The sequence below is a fragment of the Chelon labrosus genome (genome assembly GCF_963514085.1).
Source record: "Chelon labrosus genome assembly, chromosome: 12".
NCBI lineage: Eukaryota > Metazoa > Chordata > Actinopteri > Mugiliformes > Mugilidae > Chelon > Chelon labrosus.
The window spans coordinates 3,664,147-3,682,414 of record NC_140345.1 but is presented as its reverse complement, the minus strand read 5'-3'; the positions used below and the strand labels follow the sequence as shown (position 1 = coordinate 3,682,414).

Genomic DNA, 18,268 nt, shown 5'->3' with positions numbered 1-18,268 from the left:
TTCATCAAATGTGTGGAAATACTTGAGTAAAGATGAAGCAGCTTCGTGATGCACATCCAGCTTTGGGGATGTGCATCATAAATTATTCGAAATTGAACAAATGTATTTTCAGACTTCACATTCTTCACATTTTAGATTCACATCTAAAAAGAAATGATTGAAATGGTGGAATTTGTGTGATTTATGGTGGCATGGTATGAGTTGCATACCGGCAAAAAAAATAAATAAATAAAAAATAAATCACTTTTGTGTCCTCCTCAATCCTGACATCGGATCTGCACCCCTGACTGTTCTCAGCATAACGGACTGGTCAGAACAGAAAAGGTGGAATTCGGGTGATGGAAATCTGTTTAAATGAACTTCTTTCAACATACCCAAAACTTCTTTCATAGCATTAATTAAGTTGTCAACTCTATGAATCCGCAAAACGGGGAGCTTAATCTATTTTTAATATTTTAATACATTTTAATAAAGAATCCATGAGTCGTTTATTTGTCATTGGTGTTACCTGTGATTTAAACAACATTAATGTTGATATAAAATATTTTTTCTCATTACAACTTGTATATTTAGTAAAAGGTTGAGTAGAGGAATGATAACACCAAGAAAAATAATTGATTATTTATATTTGTTTAATTAAATTCCTCATCTTTACACAGCATTGTATGAAATTATTTGATTCTCAGTTTCACTTTTTTCTTTAAAACCAGTAAAAACAAATATATTCAACCAAAAAGGCTTTGATGCAAAGACTGAAATATCAACTATTTCTTACATCCCATATCAACAAACAAAATATTACTAGAAAGTACAAGAAAATACATTCATTAACACCAAAACACTGTAAAAACTTGGTGTAACACCAATGACACAATGTAACACCAATGACGCAATAGCATCAGTAAAGAACCGTTTGATTCTACATTCATTAATATTTAATTACAAACAATTTATTTTAATTGCTCATGTCAAACACTTCATTTAAAAAAGTTTGTTTCAACCATTTCTAACAGTACAATTCAACTGTTCATTGAACTTTGAATTTCTCATTGGACATTACTTTCAACAGAACATTTCAGTCGATTCATGTCAAACATTTCCATTTAAAATAGCTAATTCCAAAACATTTCTAACAGTATAATCATGTCATTTTCAACATATCCTTTCAAAACATATTTCTAGATTTCATCATGTTGTTTCTCTCACTTTAAAGACCCAGTTCTTCTTGTACATATGACCAAATCATCTCATCCAGCTGGATGACTCTCTTGTTGACAGACAAGGGCTCTGGCATTATACACATGACTTGATCTTCCCCGTACCAATTTATGTCTGCTATTGGGGATGGCCAGAAAAACTTGTTCATGTGATACTTGTGCATACATTTGATTTTGACATTATGTTCCTCCACCTCAAGGATAATGCCAGGGTAGGGCAGATTGTCGTACCGAACAACACACCACTGCCCACAGTGATGAGCCTCAATCACATCTGGTCTGTGTTGCTGTGTTTGGGATTGGTCTGCCTCTGTAGATGGAACATCTCCGACAACTGTATCTTGCAGATCATAGCTTTTATCTTTTATCCGTTGTCTGCGTCTTGCTTGATTTTCACGCCACTTTTTTTTCTGAGCCTTTCTCTCCTTTTCACTTAGATCTCCTATAGACTTCCTTTTTTTGGTGAGGATATCATTTGCATAACCCTGCCTTTTCTTTGCCAGGTACTCTTCCCTACGTATAGGGTCTGCATCTCTCCGCTGCCTGTATAATCTTTGCTTTTCTGCTGCACTCAATTTTGCCATACCTGACAAAAGGAAAATATAATAATAGATAATGAATATGATTATAAATTCTTATAAACTTAAACATTTTTCCCTCTTGTTTTGTTTTTATGCTTTTATGTTGGACAGTTAAAGGAATATTGCTTAGGAAGGAAGTACTCATTAGAGAAGTAACACCAATGACAGTAACACCAATGACAGTAACACCAATGACAATTTACAGAAAAAAATAACATTTTAACAAAATGGCTGCCATTAGCCATGTGCTATTTCATCAGCGATGTAACAATCACATACTTATTCAGTCTAATGTATTTTTATGTTAAGATCTTAACACCCACAGCCATAAAAAAGAGTAACACTAATGACATCCAAAAAATCTTATCTCAAAATTCTTAGATAAATCATGATATTTTAGACAAATGAGTTAAGATATCTCACAAACCTTTTTCCTTCCTCCACTGCAGTTCTTCCACTGACCTCTTGACCCAGGAACAACTTCAAAGAGCTGATGCATTGTTTCAAAATAAAAGTGCTTTGGGTAGGGTAACACCAATGACATAAATTTGGTGGACAAATATTTATTTGATATTATTCATATTAATAATGTATTTTTTTACCATTTCAGTGTTCTAGTTAATTCATACAGGGTTAAAGGTAAATGTAAATTAGATTTGTTTTATAAAACAAATGGTTTTAAATGAAAAGAACACAGTTCAACTTCCATGTATGATCAAATGGACAGGGGAATTTTCAGGACCAGGCATTTTAAAAAAAGGAAAAAAAAGAAAAAAAAAGAAAATTAAATAAATAAACTCTCTCATCATCTTAAGGACAGTCTATATTTATTAAATATATATAATTATGGGATTATTGGGTCAAATTAAATGATTCAGGGGTCTGCAAAAGCAAGGGACAAGCATTTCCACCTTTTATGTAGAATGACCCCCCTCCATTCTGTTGCGTTCTGATAGTTGACATTGTTATTGTGGTTGTACAGTGTGTGTTAAAATGAGCAAAAGTGGTATCACTGAGTGTTATTTGTCCTTGGTGTCAGTTAATGCACCATGCGAGAGACGGAAGTTATGCTAGAGCTGACTGAGACGTTTTCCGAGCGAGAGCCGCATATTAGAAGTGTCAGACCGTTGCCTAGACTCGACTTTCACCACATAATAGTCGACTTTAAAAAAAGTCGTGCAACCCCTACTACATATACATGGAGATAAATAAATAAAATGAGTCACGAATCCTTTTACTGTGTATTCACGTATTCACCGGTATAGAGCTCCGGGCGTCACGTGACTGTTTCTGTTGACACCGCCCTATATACAGTCAGTGACACCGCCATATTGGCAGGAAAACTGAGGAAAAATGAATGGCGCCAGCGCTGATTTCAGGCCGTCAGAGTATACTGCGCACTTTAAACAGATAGAAATTGACCCGTACAAGGCAAAACTCGACAGATTATATATCACAGACCCTTATCATGCACCAGGTGTGCTTTTTTCGAGCACTGAAGCAGCTGTGAGGACAATGTTCCTGACCTGCAGTATCTCATTGACTTTACTTGGTCCTACTCTGGAGAGTCACTGAAAGCTAAGAGCCTGGAGGGGTACAGATGGACGCAGTCAGGCTTCGTGATGCACATCCAGCTTTGGAGTTTGTCGCTAAAAACAGTGTTGTCATCACGTAAGTATCTCAGGCAGCGCAATGTAACTAGCTAATCACTGTGCTAAATGACCTACACTGAAGATTTTCAAAAGAGGTTCATGACAGTACCGTAACTACAATAACTGTTTAATCGCCAATTTCTTTCTCAGTGTGAGTAGTTTTAGTGCTGAATGAGCAACACCCATTTGTAATCCACGTTATAAGAAATCTGTTGGACATGTGTTAAAAAAATGCTAAATAAACATTACACTTGGAAAACGCTGGGTTCTGTACCTGATATAAAGTGATCCTACCTCTCCGTTTTCTTGCAGTAATCCACACCTGTCGTCTTGCGGGATCTTTAGGAATCCTATAAAACGATTTCCCCTGTGCTTGTGCCCAACCATTCTAACATCCTGGGGCACAACAACTGTCGGCCATTTTTGGATGTAACTGGTACAAGGACAAGTTAGTTAGTTGTTTCCAGTTGTCAACTGAATAGTAATTCGAAAAGCGGGCTTTCCTACCAATATGGCGGTGTTGTGATTGCTGGTACAGCAGTGCACTAGTGTCTTAATGGTGGCTCTGTAATGTTTACAAGAGGACCTCCCAAGCTCTAAACGGAGGACTGGCAAAATATGCTCAAAACAGCAACTAGAGAGCATTAAAGTAGGAGTCAAGACTACCTCTTAACCGGAATCCCGAGTCAAGTCATGAAGTCCAAAGTCCCAAACCTTTGCAGACTGTGACAGTTACTGTTAAAAATGAGTCCTTTTTGCTTTTTCATATTTATTTCAAATAGCAAGGTGAAGGCAGAGTGACCAGGTGTTAATTATGTTAGTGAAGTTGAAGTGAAATAAATTCTTATTTGAAATTCATTTATTGGGAGATTTCAATATGGGTTTCTAAAGCTCAGTTCACAGAGGTGCTGCGTCGCATTTATGAAATGCATGAAACCTCCCTATTAATTCACATAAGCAAACATTCTGAAATGCTTGCAAGCATACTTAATGTCCAATCTATGCTAAAAACAAATCAAAAATTGTTCCAGTTTTTTTAATATTTGAAAAAGAAATCACACATATAATGTCTAACGGTTCTCCAAGTAAGTACTGTTGTTACCTCAAGTTTTAACTTTATGGTAATATGGCCAAACTTTTAAGCCGAGAATGCTCTGGTTCACGACGTAAATATTGACCTATTGACTCCAAAGTGAAAGTAATAACCAATTTTGTACTGTTTACACTTGAATCTTCTAAATATTCAGTGCATGTATGCAGAAGCAGCTGTGCATCTAAATCCTTTCAGCGTGCCCCTCTGCTGCCCTGCTGTTATTACTGAACAGGTGGTGTGTCGAAGGTTCAGGGCTGCAGAGGAAATCTGTGCTCAGGTGGTCACGTCTGCAGCCTCGCCAGTTAAATCAGGCTTTATGGGAATGGAAAATAGCATTTTGGTATGAGCTTCAGCAGCTTGGGATAGTGAGTGAACTGGACGGGAACAAGGGAGAGGCGATGGCACAGTGGCTCAGGATTTAGGAGGTTTAAAGGAGGGATGGAGAGAAAGAGACAGTATGGAAATGGGTTTTTTTCCTTGAGCGGGAGACATTTATCTTCATAATGTATGCATGAGTTATTCTGGAAAACAGGAACATCGATTTACTGTAGTCAAAGTCTCTCTGACTAATATCACACCAAAACTTCCAAGCCTGCTGATTCTGTGTGTTCTACGGACCATTGACCAATGACTGAAAAAATATTTCTACAGCTCATTTTCAGTGTTATTATCAATATGTGACGAGGTCTGGGCTTCAGATCTTACACTTGCATTGCAATCTTACTATTGTCAGCCAAGCAATAAGACATGGGGATTTTTATTTTTTTTTTAAATTACCTAAATATAACTGTTATATAAACATATTGTCATCTGAATGTAGTCCAATCATTATTAGGCTGTGACCTATGGAGTGCTACCTGCTTGCCCCTTTTGGGCATTTTTCATCTTTTCGCAAATCAGGAAACACCATGCTTAGTCTGTTGCCACCATGACCTGACTTTGATTTAGGGAATTAAAATGGACAATGTACCCACTGAACAGCTCTCCCCATTTCCCCATGCTTCTTTCCCTTCAATCATTGCCACCATTGCAGCAGTTGCAGCCATAAATAGTCTGTTCAATTTTCCAAGGATTAACTTGTGCCTTATATACTTTTCCATAGCACTGTATAATGTACTCTGTGCATTTACCTACTGTGCTAGTCATGAAAATGTGGTTGATACCTGACCTAAACGTTGCAGAAATCTAATTTCCAGTCATACTGAGCAAAGCTCTAACCTTTTGGACTTCCTTACTGCGATGAAATAACTCACCTGCTCACTCCTGCTGGGTCACGCTGCAGTGAATCTGAATCTGATATGAAATACAGATATTAACAGTGAGATGCTCCCTGCAGGTGGTTCTCCACATAACGGATGAGAATGACTGTACACCAGAGTTCCTGCACTCCATCTACACCAGAGACAACATTCCTGAGAGCGTCGCACCTGGAACCTCACTGCTGCAAGGTAACACACGCCACTCTGTGGAGCGACTTGTGGTAGACTATTTGCCCTCTGTCAGCGAACACAACATCAGCACATTACACCTGTGGTTATGCTGTACAGTGTGTGTTTGTGTGTGTGTGTGTGCTTGTGTGTGTCTGAGCCATCTGTCATAGCTGCTGGTGACTGGTGGAGATCAAACAGTCCGACTTCAGCGAGGCTTTGCTCTTATTAGGCAGACAGCCAGCACCACGTACTCAAACACACATACACACACACTTGTAAATCTAACTTTATGAGGGCCCTTGTTGACATGCTGCATTACGGAGCCCCTTACCCTAATCCTAACCCTTAAACCACATCTGAACTCTCTAAATTCAAGCTCTTTGAAGGTTTGTAGCAAAGTTAGGACTGTCCACAGCCCCTCCTCATTCTCATAGCCCTCACCTCATATTGGACACAATCATATTGAAAAATTTTGCAAACTAATGTTCTGATAAAATCTCTCCTCTTCTCTCTGGTTTCTTCTCTGGTTTCCCTCCACTTTCTTCTCTCCTTGCCCTCTTCCCCTTCTTCTCACCTTTTTAATCCTCTTATATAATCTCCCCTGTCTTCCTGTCCTTTCCCTTCTCATCTTCCACCACTTCTTTCCCCATCCTCTCTTTTCTTTGTTCCTCCTCTTATGTCCCTTGCTTCGTATCCTTATCTGTCTCTCCTCTACATTTCCTATTTTTCCTCCTCCTTACCATCCTCCTCATCCCAACATCTCTTTTCTTTATATAATCTTCTATTTCTTCCCGCCTTTCTCCTCACCTCCTCTCCCTTCAGTTCTGGCCCGGGACTGTGACTCCGGCATGAACTCCGAGCTCTCTTACTTCGTTCCCAGCAGTGACTTTGACATCTCGTCGGGGGGCGTGGTCAGCCCAGCGCATCGCCTGGACTACGAGCGACCCAATCATATCTACGAGTTCGTGGTGGTCGCCGTGGACGCAGGAACACCCCCTCGCACGGGGACCGCCTCTGTCCGCATCCGAGTCGCCAACAGCAACGACGAGGCACCCGTCTTCTCCCAGAGCGTGTAGGAATCTTGCTCTTGTCATCTTCCTGTAGCTCCTTTTTAAACTTTTCACCAACTTTGGATAGTTAATGTGTTTCATAGCAGTCAGCAGTCAGCTTCTCTCTCTGCCTCATCCCTGTCACTGTCTTGCTCTCTCGCCCACGGAGTCAATCTGCTAATTAAGTTTGTTTTCAGTTCAGAATCTATTTTTAATCTCATTGTTCTCCTCCATCTGTTTTCACTTTTTATTCTCCTCTCTCATGTCTGTCTGCTTCACACTTCTCACATTTGTGTAATGCACTTCTACATTATGTCATTTATTGTACATCATATGTACACAGTAATATATGCGCCTTCTCTCTTTTTAAATCATTAATTAATGTTAAAAATGTGCGGCCAGAATTTGTCATCTTCTTCCTTCCTCTCTGTCAGCTATAAGACCTTCCTCAGTGAAGATGCCGGTCCTGACACGCTGGTCGCCATCGTCCACGCAAACGACCCGGATGGAGATGCCGTCTCTTACGCCATCACCGGCGGCAACGAGGACAGCAACTTCCTGCTGGACAACCAGAAAGGTGAAAGGAAAATGAACACAACCAATGGAATTTTCAGACTCAAGTATTTTTCCATCAAGTCGTGTTTTGCTGATTATATTCAGGCAATCAAAAACATGGCTAAGAAGAGTCGAGCCCTTCCTACAATTATGAATGGATCTAGAATAAAGTGGTCACTTTGTTGATTTATTGATATGTTTGTACTAGTCCTAATGTAATGCTCTTAGTCAGGACAGAAGGCAAATTTCAGGCATGACCCATCTACAAATTGACTGGAAGTGGATGTGAAAGCGCTTGAAGTCTTTACTTAAAGTGGTCCTTTAAGATTCATTCAGTTCATTGGTCATTCAAGACTAAAATGAATGCAACCAGTACATTTTATCTTCATGTAACTGGTAGTAGTTCAGTTATCTTGCCACGGACAGAGAAATGTCAATATCAGGCTCTGCGTCTAATGGGACAAAGGCACATCAGTAATTATGAACATGTTGTTGGTTAGCCATCAAATGGCTTTAACACACACGTGTACACACACAGCACTGTTTGGCTCACTCACAGTCACATCATGCAGCTCACAAACATACACACGCACACACATTCACTAAAGTGGCTGTTTCCATGGTAACAAGTATTTGGGGATCAAGCTTGGCATTAACAAGGCCATCAACCCCCCCCCCCCCCCCCGGAAGACACACAAATACATGCATAAATGAAAAGAACATGAATACACACACATTTCTAATAATCACTACAACTCTCACACACAGTTACCATCTCTTCAGTGTTACAGGCTGACTCATTTAAATATTTATGTGTGTGTGTGTGTGTGTGCGTGTAGTTCTTTGTGGGGACCAACTGGGGGTGGAAGACGCTCCTCACTTTGCTTTCATATGGCGCACAAAACGATCATCTAGTTTACACTTGCACCACGTTGCTCTGTGCACAGATTCTGAGCTACAGGTGGACATTGCCGATTAAAACATGGCCGTTATTCCCTTATATTTGCGGTGAACACATTTGGAATGACACATTTTCAACAGTGTTTGATGTGTTGAAAATTTCTCTCGGGTCGCATCTGTTTTGTTCCTGTGAAGCAGATTTTATGTTGTTTTATGTGTGTGCAACTGAAACTAAAGGCATAGGTTAGGGTTAGAGTGATGGGGTAGGGAACACATGTCATTAAATATGTTTGTGTGTGACTTTTAAAAGATTAAGTTCATGTGCGGCAGTGCGATGTTCACTCATGTTTTTCACTTTTATCTTGTGTGTGTGTGGTTTTCCCTCTCTCTAAGCCTCCCTGTCACCTTATCACCCAGCATGCACTCTTCCACTGCTCTGCCTCTCTATGCACACACACACATATACGCACGCACTTGCGTCCATACACAACCAGATATAACCATGAACATTTGCACATAAATGACATATTAAGACTCTCTCTCTCTTTCTTTCCTGCACACACACACTCAAGCAGCAGATGGCCTTTGGCTTGCTCGGCTGTTCTGCTTTGTCACTTCAAAGCGTCGTGAAGTATTTTCATGTAGATGTGTTCGCTCCCTCCCAGCCTCCGTGTCTCTATTCATGTTGTTACCAAAGCTGCTTATTTGTTTGTTTGTATGCTCCGCTGCTCTGTTATGGTAATGTGGAAGTGATTGTTAGCGCAGAAAAATATGATATTTGTTTTAGGCCTGAGAATTATGTGAAGGTTGTTTTTTTTCGACCATCGCTGCTGTTGGTGACCTACAGTGCAGCTTTTTATCTACATTGTTTTTAAGCTCAGTATAGCGGTTGCCATTTATATTCACTCGCACGGTTGCCGCTTCGGACGCTGAAGCTGGGAAACTCCTGCAGCAAACACACAGCTTCACTTTTCAGTTCAGATGTGAAATGATCAATCATTTAGTCAAACAACCGGAAAATAATCTGCACCTTGGTCTGCTGTGACAGTAAACCATGACATTTTATAAACTGATTGATTCATTTTTTTTTAATTCAGATATCAATCAATAGATAATAATAGTTGCTGTTTGCAGCCCTGGGATGATCCACTTTATGTGTCTCAGGTGGATCACATATCCACACCAAAACAACAAGCTTAAACTAAGCTCCATTAGAGATGGAAATCTGACTGCTCAGACTAGCTCAACAAAAAATATCATTCCTAGCTGGATGCCTATTATTCAATAAAATTTTATTTATTAGCTATTTATTTGATATCCTTATCAGCTTTAGAAATAAAACCCTTACCCAGAGGAAAGGAACAAGGGTCCTTTTAACACAAGGAACCTTGAACAGAACCAAGCTCATATGGGGGGGACACCTCTTAATGCCAATGGGGTAGAGACAGAGGAGCACTTCTGAAGTCTGTGGATGTCCACAAACTAGACATAAAGTAACGGTATTAGTGGTTATGGTTCAAGCATTAGACATCTTGTTAGAATCATTTAAAACAGAAGAACAAAATTGTTCATTCATCCAGTTGAAATTCTGCAGTTTCATTTTTCATGAGGGACAGCATGACCAGCAGCTTTTGGGGGTTTTCTTATCTTCTCTTTACTTTTCTTGAGTTTTTGCATCAGAAACCACTTTTGGTTGCCAGTGGACATGAAAGTAATTTAAACTTCTCCTTTCAGAAAATGAAGTTTTTTTGTTCTTTTTTTTTCAGTCTCCAAAAATAATCCATGAAACCCACATTTCTTAACGTATGCCAGCCCTCTGTCTATTAAATATTGGTATAATTCCAGATATGTTAAATGTGGATATAATTTGTGTGCTTTCTGCTAGGTTGGTTAAAAGTTGCTAAAAGCACAATTACAATAAGCCTACTTTTTTACACCCTTGCTTGTATCGTTCTGTGTGTGTAGGCATCATCAAACTGCGGCGGAGTCCACCTCCCCGACTGAGGGGGCCGCAGTACGTCCTCAACATCACCGCTACTGATGATAATGCATCTGGTGGGCCGTACCCACTCAGCAGCTCTGCACAGGTCATCGTGGGAATCAACGACATCAACAACAACAAGCCAGTGTTTCAGGAGGTGACTGAAGTCGTATTAATATGAGTTCATCTAAAAAACAATGCGCAAATTCAGTTTCCTGACTGGGCTGTTTGTGCTCTTAGTGTCAGAACTACAGTCTGAATGCAGCGGTACTGGAAAACCAGCCACCAGGGACGTTTGTTTTGCGTGTCCAGGCCCACGACGCAGATATGGGGGTCAACGGAGAGGTTAAATACGGCATCGTGCACAGAGACGGAGTGTCGTCTGGATTTGACATTGATCCTGATACTGGTAGGCTGCACAGAAACTCTAAATATTAGTGGTGTTTGTGCCAAAGTACGCCAAATACAAAGAATAGATGTTTTAAAACAGTGAATAGGTAACATTTTCATCCTCACAGTTCTGTGAGGAACATTGTCCGTAGTATAGCAATAAGAAATAAGCAAAGCTGTTGTCATAGTAACATGGTCCCCTGTGTGTGTCAGGTGTGATCACGACGGCGGTGAGTTTTGACCGGGAGCGTCAGAGGGAGTTCACGCTGTCTGTGACGGCCACAGATCAGGCCGAAGAGCCGCTCATTGGAATCTGTCAGATCACAGTGCTGATCTCAGATCAGAACGACAACGACCCCAAGTTTGAAAACAGCCGCTACCAATGTGAGTACTACTACTACTAATATTTACTACTAGTATTAATACCACTACTATTACTAATACCGCTACTAATACGTATATGAATACTACTAGTGTGAACACAGCTACTACTAATACTGTTACTAGTTCTACTACTACTATTTCTGTGACTACTAGTACTGACTAATACACTACTACTGGTAGTAGCAATGTATTCCTACCTGTGTGTATTGCTACTAGTGTAACTAAGACTACTACTACTACTACCAATGTGAGTATAATAAGTAATACCAGTACTAATAATACTGCTACTATTGGTAGTAGTAATGTATTCCTACCAGTATGTATTACTGCCAATATAACTACTACAACTGCTATTTTTATGATTACTTCTACTACTACTATTACTACTACCACCACTGTGAGTATTGCTACTGCTGCTATGGGCAGCCGTGGCCTACTGGTTAGCGCTTTGGGCTTGTGACCGGAGGGTTGCCGGTTCGAACCCCCGACCGGTAGAAAGCGGCTGAAGTGCCCTTGAGCAAGGCACCTAACCCCTCACTGCTCCCCGAGCGCCGCTGTAGCATGGCAGCTCACTGCTCCGGGTTAGTGTGTGCTTCACCTCACTGTGTGCTTTGTGTTCACTAATTCACGGATGGGATAAATGCAGAGACCAAATTCCTTGTATACACAAGTATACTTGGCCAATAGACACTTAATCTATAACTACTACTGCTAGTGTGAATGCTACTACTGCTACTAGTACTATGATTAAAATTACTACCAGTAATTACTACCAGTAATTAGATGACTATTAATACTGTACTAGTATTATAGTACTGTTAGTATACTGTTAGTATAGTGTGAATGCTACTACTGCTACTAGTACTATGATTAAAATTACTACCAGTAATTAGATGACTATTAATACTGTACTAGTATTATAGTACTGTTAGTATACTGTTAGTATAGTAACTAATGTATTTCTTATTATTAATGGTGTAACAATAATAGTGTAGTGACTAGCACTCCCATTACCACTAATTCTAGGCCTTATATTACTACCATAGTCAATTCTACTTCTACTACTAGTGCTACCCTAGTACTACTAATACTTCACCACTACTGATATGTCTACTGTTACCACTGTTACAGCTCCTTTACTGCTGTTACCATTATTTGTATTTCCATTTCTTGAAATATTACTACTGCTGCTGCTACTATTACCACATTACTGCTGTTAACTACTTGATGCTGGTACTTTTACCTATACACTACTTCCATTTCTGTTATGAATGCAGTGACTACTACAACTTGCTCCAAAGTCACTTTTACCGCTACTCCAGCTGCCTCTGCTTTCTTCACTGCTTCTACTGGTTCAAATACTGCCATCTTGATACTACATGTTTCAGAAGAGGTCCAGAAGCAGTTTTCTTCATTTGATGCTCAGCTCAGCTCTCATCGGTTGTATTTGTCTCATCTCTTATACTCTAAAGACTGAAATAAGGTGGTGGCACGGCCAGGGTTAAAAGGTTTCTTTCCCTCTGGAACAACATGCGAACATCTGTGCTCTCACACCTTCCACTCCCTGTTCCACATCAAGTCTCCTGTTCATTTACTGGAGGTTTGAAAGGAGCAGGTGAAGAGTGGAAACCGGCTGTTTGTCGCTGCCATCATGTATCAGTCTGCATCCTTGTAATCCTGGAAAGCTCTTAAGACTGATGAAATATTCTCTGGTGCCTCCCGCGGGTCCATGTTTGTTTACTATGTGTGCAAATATGTGTTTTGATAAGCGTCGTGTCAGAAGTTCTCCTCATCCGATTAGGGAAACGCACAGAGTGGCTCATTAACTATTTAACAGGCAGATTGAAATGTTTCTGGGACATGCATTCATTTACCACTGGTGAGTGTGTTTGTGTTGTGGGGTTTTTCCTGCACAAATGAAGGAAATGAGGTGGAAACCACCTCTTATTCAGCCTGCTTGTTATTTATCTTATGGTCTTTATCCTCACGCAGCACTGCGCGGAGGATTGGGGCTCTAGGGACAACATGAGCAGCAGCTCTTGGGTGTTTTTTCTCCCTTCTTCTCTTTACATTCTGTTAGCAGAGTTTTCGTCTCGTCCTGGGGAGTCTGTTTACTGCAAAGGGAGCAGTGTCCTCTGGCAGCTGAAACAACTTTCAGATGTCTGTGAACATGAATGTAATTTAAATTTGGTGTAGGTTTAAAACTCCCTCTAGAAAGGACCGGTGTGATGTTTTTAGTAAAAATCTGCAGAGGAAACTAGCAAACCCAGACTTCTATTAAACATTGTCATATATAGTGCATACGGATGTGATAAATAATGTAGTAATAGATAAACGTGAGCTGTAGCTTGTGACAGGCTGAGTAAAAAGCATCAGAAAGCTAAAAGTAGAATAAATGTTGTTTTGCCTGAAAGCTTTTAGCAAATACTTCAGTGCAACAGTTACATGAGCCAGTCATAGATGTTGTGCAGACACATGTATGTGCAAGATGTGCAACTTGCTCAGAATAGTTCAAAATCATCAGTCATTAAAGTCACACAGTTTAAGTTTGCCTCATCCTGTATATAGTATAAATTGTCTGAATTTCATGCATTTGTTTTCTGCTGCTTATTTGGGTCCAGGTCATGCTTTCTGCATGTACAGCATTGTGCAACTAGCCTGGAAGCCAAACCAACTCTCACCAACACCCACAAATGTTTTGTGGCAGAAAGTTGACCCGGAATCGCTTTGTTGGAAACTGATTATGCTCAATCAAATCGTTTAGGTGGGCTTTTTGCAGTCATGTGAGAAAGAGCGATGTCGTCATCCATGTCATCTGAGAGGAGTGGAGTTGAATTTGTTTTCAACAAAATGGCTTTTGATTGGTTGCAGGACTATCCAATTGGTTGTAATATACCCCATAATGAAAACCAAATACCATTTTTGATCATTTGTCTGGCTACATCAGGGTACTGTGCAACCGTTTTAGACCCTAAAACCAGAGTAATGATCTCACTGGCTTTATAACTGCAAGGATGCACCTGTTTGTTTGGTTGTCGATAAGGAAAATTTTAAGACATTTTATTATTAATATTAACTGACATCACTAGTTAAACAAAAGAAACAGATTACTGTGTTATCCACCATTATGATGCGTGCAGCCTTGTTTGTAGCAGTGTACAAACCCTAGGTTTGCTCCTGCTGGTTTGTTTTCCTTGTTTCTCTTTGACACACATTAGACTCAGCAGGATCTAATGTGATTATTCAGTTGAAATGTATCTAGTGAAACCCACAAATGTGAAAAGGACATTATAATTGACATAATGCTTGAAACGCAGTATCACATAGAGAAATGCAGCAGCCGACCTCCTCTATGCTGGTTGTTTTTGTTGTTTGATCAGCGCTGACACACATCGCAGTCAGCAGGATTGGAGGTTATATTCATAAATGTAAAAATGCATCTGTTGACTTTGCAGAGTGAGACCCAGAAATGACAAAATGAGGTGACATACTGCTGACACAACACAACGCTGTGTTCCCATTATTATAATATCTGCTTACCATCACAGAACATGATGTTGTATTATGTTCATTCAGACTTAATGAAATTCACTATTTATGCTTCAGTCACAAGCACAAGTCAGACATGGTGGACATCTCATAGAAACAAAATATGTGACATACAGTTTTGAATATAAATATTTTGTTCTATTTTCTGTGTTTGACCGTTACCTGTATTATACCAATAGTAACAGCTGTCTTTCCAAAATCAGTGGTGGTATTAATACCTGTAGTATTTCATCCATTGCCTGACGATTAATCTGCCTCCATCTCAGATTTCCTGAGGGAAGACACACCAGTTGGAACCAGTTTCTTGCGAGCAGCGGCCCATGATGACGACCAAGGGAGCAACTCAGCCATCACCTATTCGCTGTCAAATCAGAAGCCAGCTTACCTGCACATCAACCCCAGCACTGGCTGGATTTATGTTAACCACCCCATCTCACAGGTTAGAGAACACCAGCACCCTTAACACTCTAACTTCATTTAGTTATAAAATCAAAGAGCTACTGGCAACGAAGGCAGTAGTCTGTATTTCTTATTCAAAAGGGAAGCAAGAAGAGCTTCCATTAGCTGGGAAACTAGGGATGAGCTCCAAACTATCCTGAATCACGCTAGTCAGTTGGTCTATGGTTTATTCATTCTAGATGTTCATGTTGTTGTCATTGTTGTTGAAAATATTCATATATATTCAATATATTCATATTATTTAGACAAAGATTGGTTGGAATATGACCCATTATGAAAACATATTATACTAAATAACCTAACTTCCTGAAAGAGACTTATTTCCTAAATCAAAGAACAGAAGGTGGTCTAGAGGTAAACTGCAGTCTCTTATGTATGGGTTGGGTGCTTTGTATGCCTACAATCCACCCCTACCATCTCATAGCTGCCCTCATGCAGTTATCAATATCACACTTCCTTTCATGAAAGAAAGAAAGAAAGAAAGAAAAAAAGTTATAATATATAACCATAATACATGATAATTGTGAAAAATGAATCGAGTATATGAAACAGGGTTTGTCCTGCCCACCATGTATAAGATAAATATCTGGATATTATGTAAATCAAACTCATCTGCCTGGTGACTGTATAGAAAATTGTGCAGAGAATGATAGCCCGGGCACAGGTTTATCAGGTCATCGGGTTACATCGTGTCTCCAGTGGCAACAGATGTCTTGTTGTTCATACTGTGAGAAGAATAAAACGTTTGTCGTTGTCATTCTCTGTGTCTTTATCTTTGTACAATCTCACAAAGCCAAACTGACATTCCACAGTGAAGTGAAACGCTTGCTATGAATGATGCCAACGGTTCTTCTTCTTCTTCTGTCACTGACATCTCCTCTCTCTTCTTCTTCTTTGCCGCTGACTTCTTCTTAAGCAGCACTTCAGTCAATAATTTAGTAAAGGCAGCTTTACTCTTACTCGCTTTCTTTATTCACTTTTTATGAACAAGCTAAAAGATCAGTAATTTCACATTGTCTTTTCCTCTCTGCTCTAAAATTTTAAACAGTCAACAGTGTTTCCTCTAGGATTTTTTTTAGCAGTGGGGGCAGGCCTGCCGAAAGCACCTCTGAATAGTTCTACTTGTTAAATTGCAATGTGAGCGGCAGCCAACGGGGGGTGCATTATGTCGGCAGGATCATTTAAAAGGCAACCGCGACTATTGTGCGTATGCCCCATTTCTGATACAGCGGCGGCAGAAAATTAAACCATGGCGGGCCGCCGCTCCAAAATCAACATAGAGGAAACACTGGTCAAACAACTGCTTGATCATTAAAATTAGATTTTGTAAAGAAAAGACCAAGTTTCAGTCACAAAGTTAAGAAATTATATGCAATTAGGTTTTTGATCTGAGCCTTTCCCCACAGACGTCCAGGATCAACCGGCAGATCGTGGCGTCAGATGGGGGGAACCGCAGCAGCTCTGTGGAACTGACAGTCATCATCACCAACGTCCACAACCAGCCCCCGCACTGGGAGCAGCCTGAGTACTGGGTCACTGTGCCGGAAAACACCATCCGTGATGCCAAGATAGTGGTGAGTTGGTGCCAGAGAGCCTGAGCTCCAGAAAACTGCTCAACAGTTTTTATTTCAGTTTTATTTATTTCAAACATGCTTCTTTATACTATACCACATAACTTCATGAGCTTGAAATGTCTCACCTCCTACTAGAAGGTGTACGATGGAACAGTTCTCAGAGTCAGAGCTCTTGCTAGGAAACTTCACTTAATGTCACTCAATATGGCAGCCTCCACAGAAAGAAATCACACAGAACATCTGAATCATTTGATGCTCCTGGTTGGTTTTTAATATTCTGAATAAACTGATATTACGTGTGAGACCCTCTTACAGTACATCTTTGGTTTACTTTCTGATTTGTTAGTCTCTACTGACTTTATAAATGCTCATACACTGTCTGCCATAAGAGCACGTACAAGCATGGCATACAGCCTTTGATATCTGTAGCTGATTCCCCAATTCGTAAATCACCTGTTTAAATTATCTCAAGGCTTACAGTTATGCATAATTAATGGCACGGCCCTTACAGCTCTATCTGCCTAGTGCCCACTTGCACCTCTTTGAACATTTAAAAATTGTCCAGGAGTTAGGCAGAGTTCATTTGTACATACGGCCATTAATGCCTGAAAAAAGGTACACTTTTTTTACCTTTTGGAGAAAGTCACCAAGCCTTGGGCTCCTGACTCTCCAAAGGTCTCCACATTGTTAAAATAGACACGCTAGTACCTAGTAACTAGTACATGTATGATTAAAATTGATGTAATATCACTGTGCTTCATGTCTATTGGCCCTAATTTGGCTGCAGTTGAGAATTTTAGAGCTTTTTTTTTTTTTTTTGGTCTCATTCTGACCTGGTGATGAGCAAGATGACTGTATTTCACTGAGTTCTGAACCTTTAGCTGATTGAATTTGTATATGTCCTCACGCGAGTTAATAGATTATATATAAAAGTAAAGAAAGAACCTCCACTATTTCATTGTGTTTGGGGTCTTCAGAGATTATTCAACCTTTCCTTTACGGCTGCCATGACTCCATCAAATAAGTCTAAACTACTCCAAATTGCCCGAAACATTACTGATGAGAAAACCGGACCTCACGCCTCTCCTTTAATCAGTAACTAGCTCTTATATCAAGTAATTGACATGGGCAAGAGTGGAAGAAGACATCTAAAAAGAGAGGAATATTTCAACCCAGTGGTTCTCCTGCAGCTGTAAAAGAGTTCTCTTTCATTTACTACCTCCTTCATGTCTGCGCAGAGAACCCTGAGGAGGCTAGAGACACTTTTTCTTCTTTAGCCCTCTCTCCTCCCTTCTCCACTCGTCCATCCTTCTCTCTTTCTCTCGCTCTCTCTCGCTCTCTCTGTGTCAGCACGTTTATCCGAGCACTTCCAGAAATTTTCTGCCAAGCAAACAACAAACCCGCCCTGAGTCTGTCTCACCTGACTCACTACACACACACACACACTCTGCTTG

General features: G+C 40.1%; 1 protein-coding gene across 1 annotated transcript in view; it reads left to right on the top strand.

The window, feature by feature from the left end:
• Window positions 1-18,268, top strand: part of LOC311497223 (neural-cadherin) — a 125,636-nt gene that overhangs the window by 59,922 nt on the left and 47,446 nt on the right. The window contains exons 5-12 of the mRNA XM_084557420.1: window positions 5,880-5,991; window positions 6,796-7,045; window positions 7,457-7,599; window positions 10,443-10,615; window positions 10,699-10,867; window positions 11,062-11,232; window positions 15,048-15,220; window positions 16,647-16,814. Of these exons, the coding sequence (XP_084413546.1) occupies window positions 5,880-5,991; window positions 6,796-7,045; window positions 7,457-7,599; window positions 10,443-10,615; window positions 10,699-10,867; window positions 11,062-11,232; window positions 15,048-15,220; window positions 16,647-16,814 (1,359 nt within the window). The remainder of the gene's footprint in view (window positions 1-5,879; window positions 5,992-6,795; window positions 7,046-7,456; window positions 7,600-10,442; window positions 10,616-10,698; window positions 10,868-11,061; window positions 11,233-15,047; window positions 15,221-16,646; window positions 16,815-18,268) is intronic.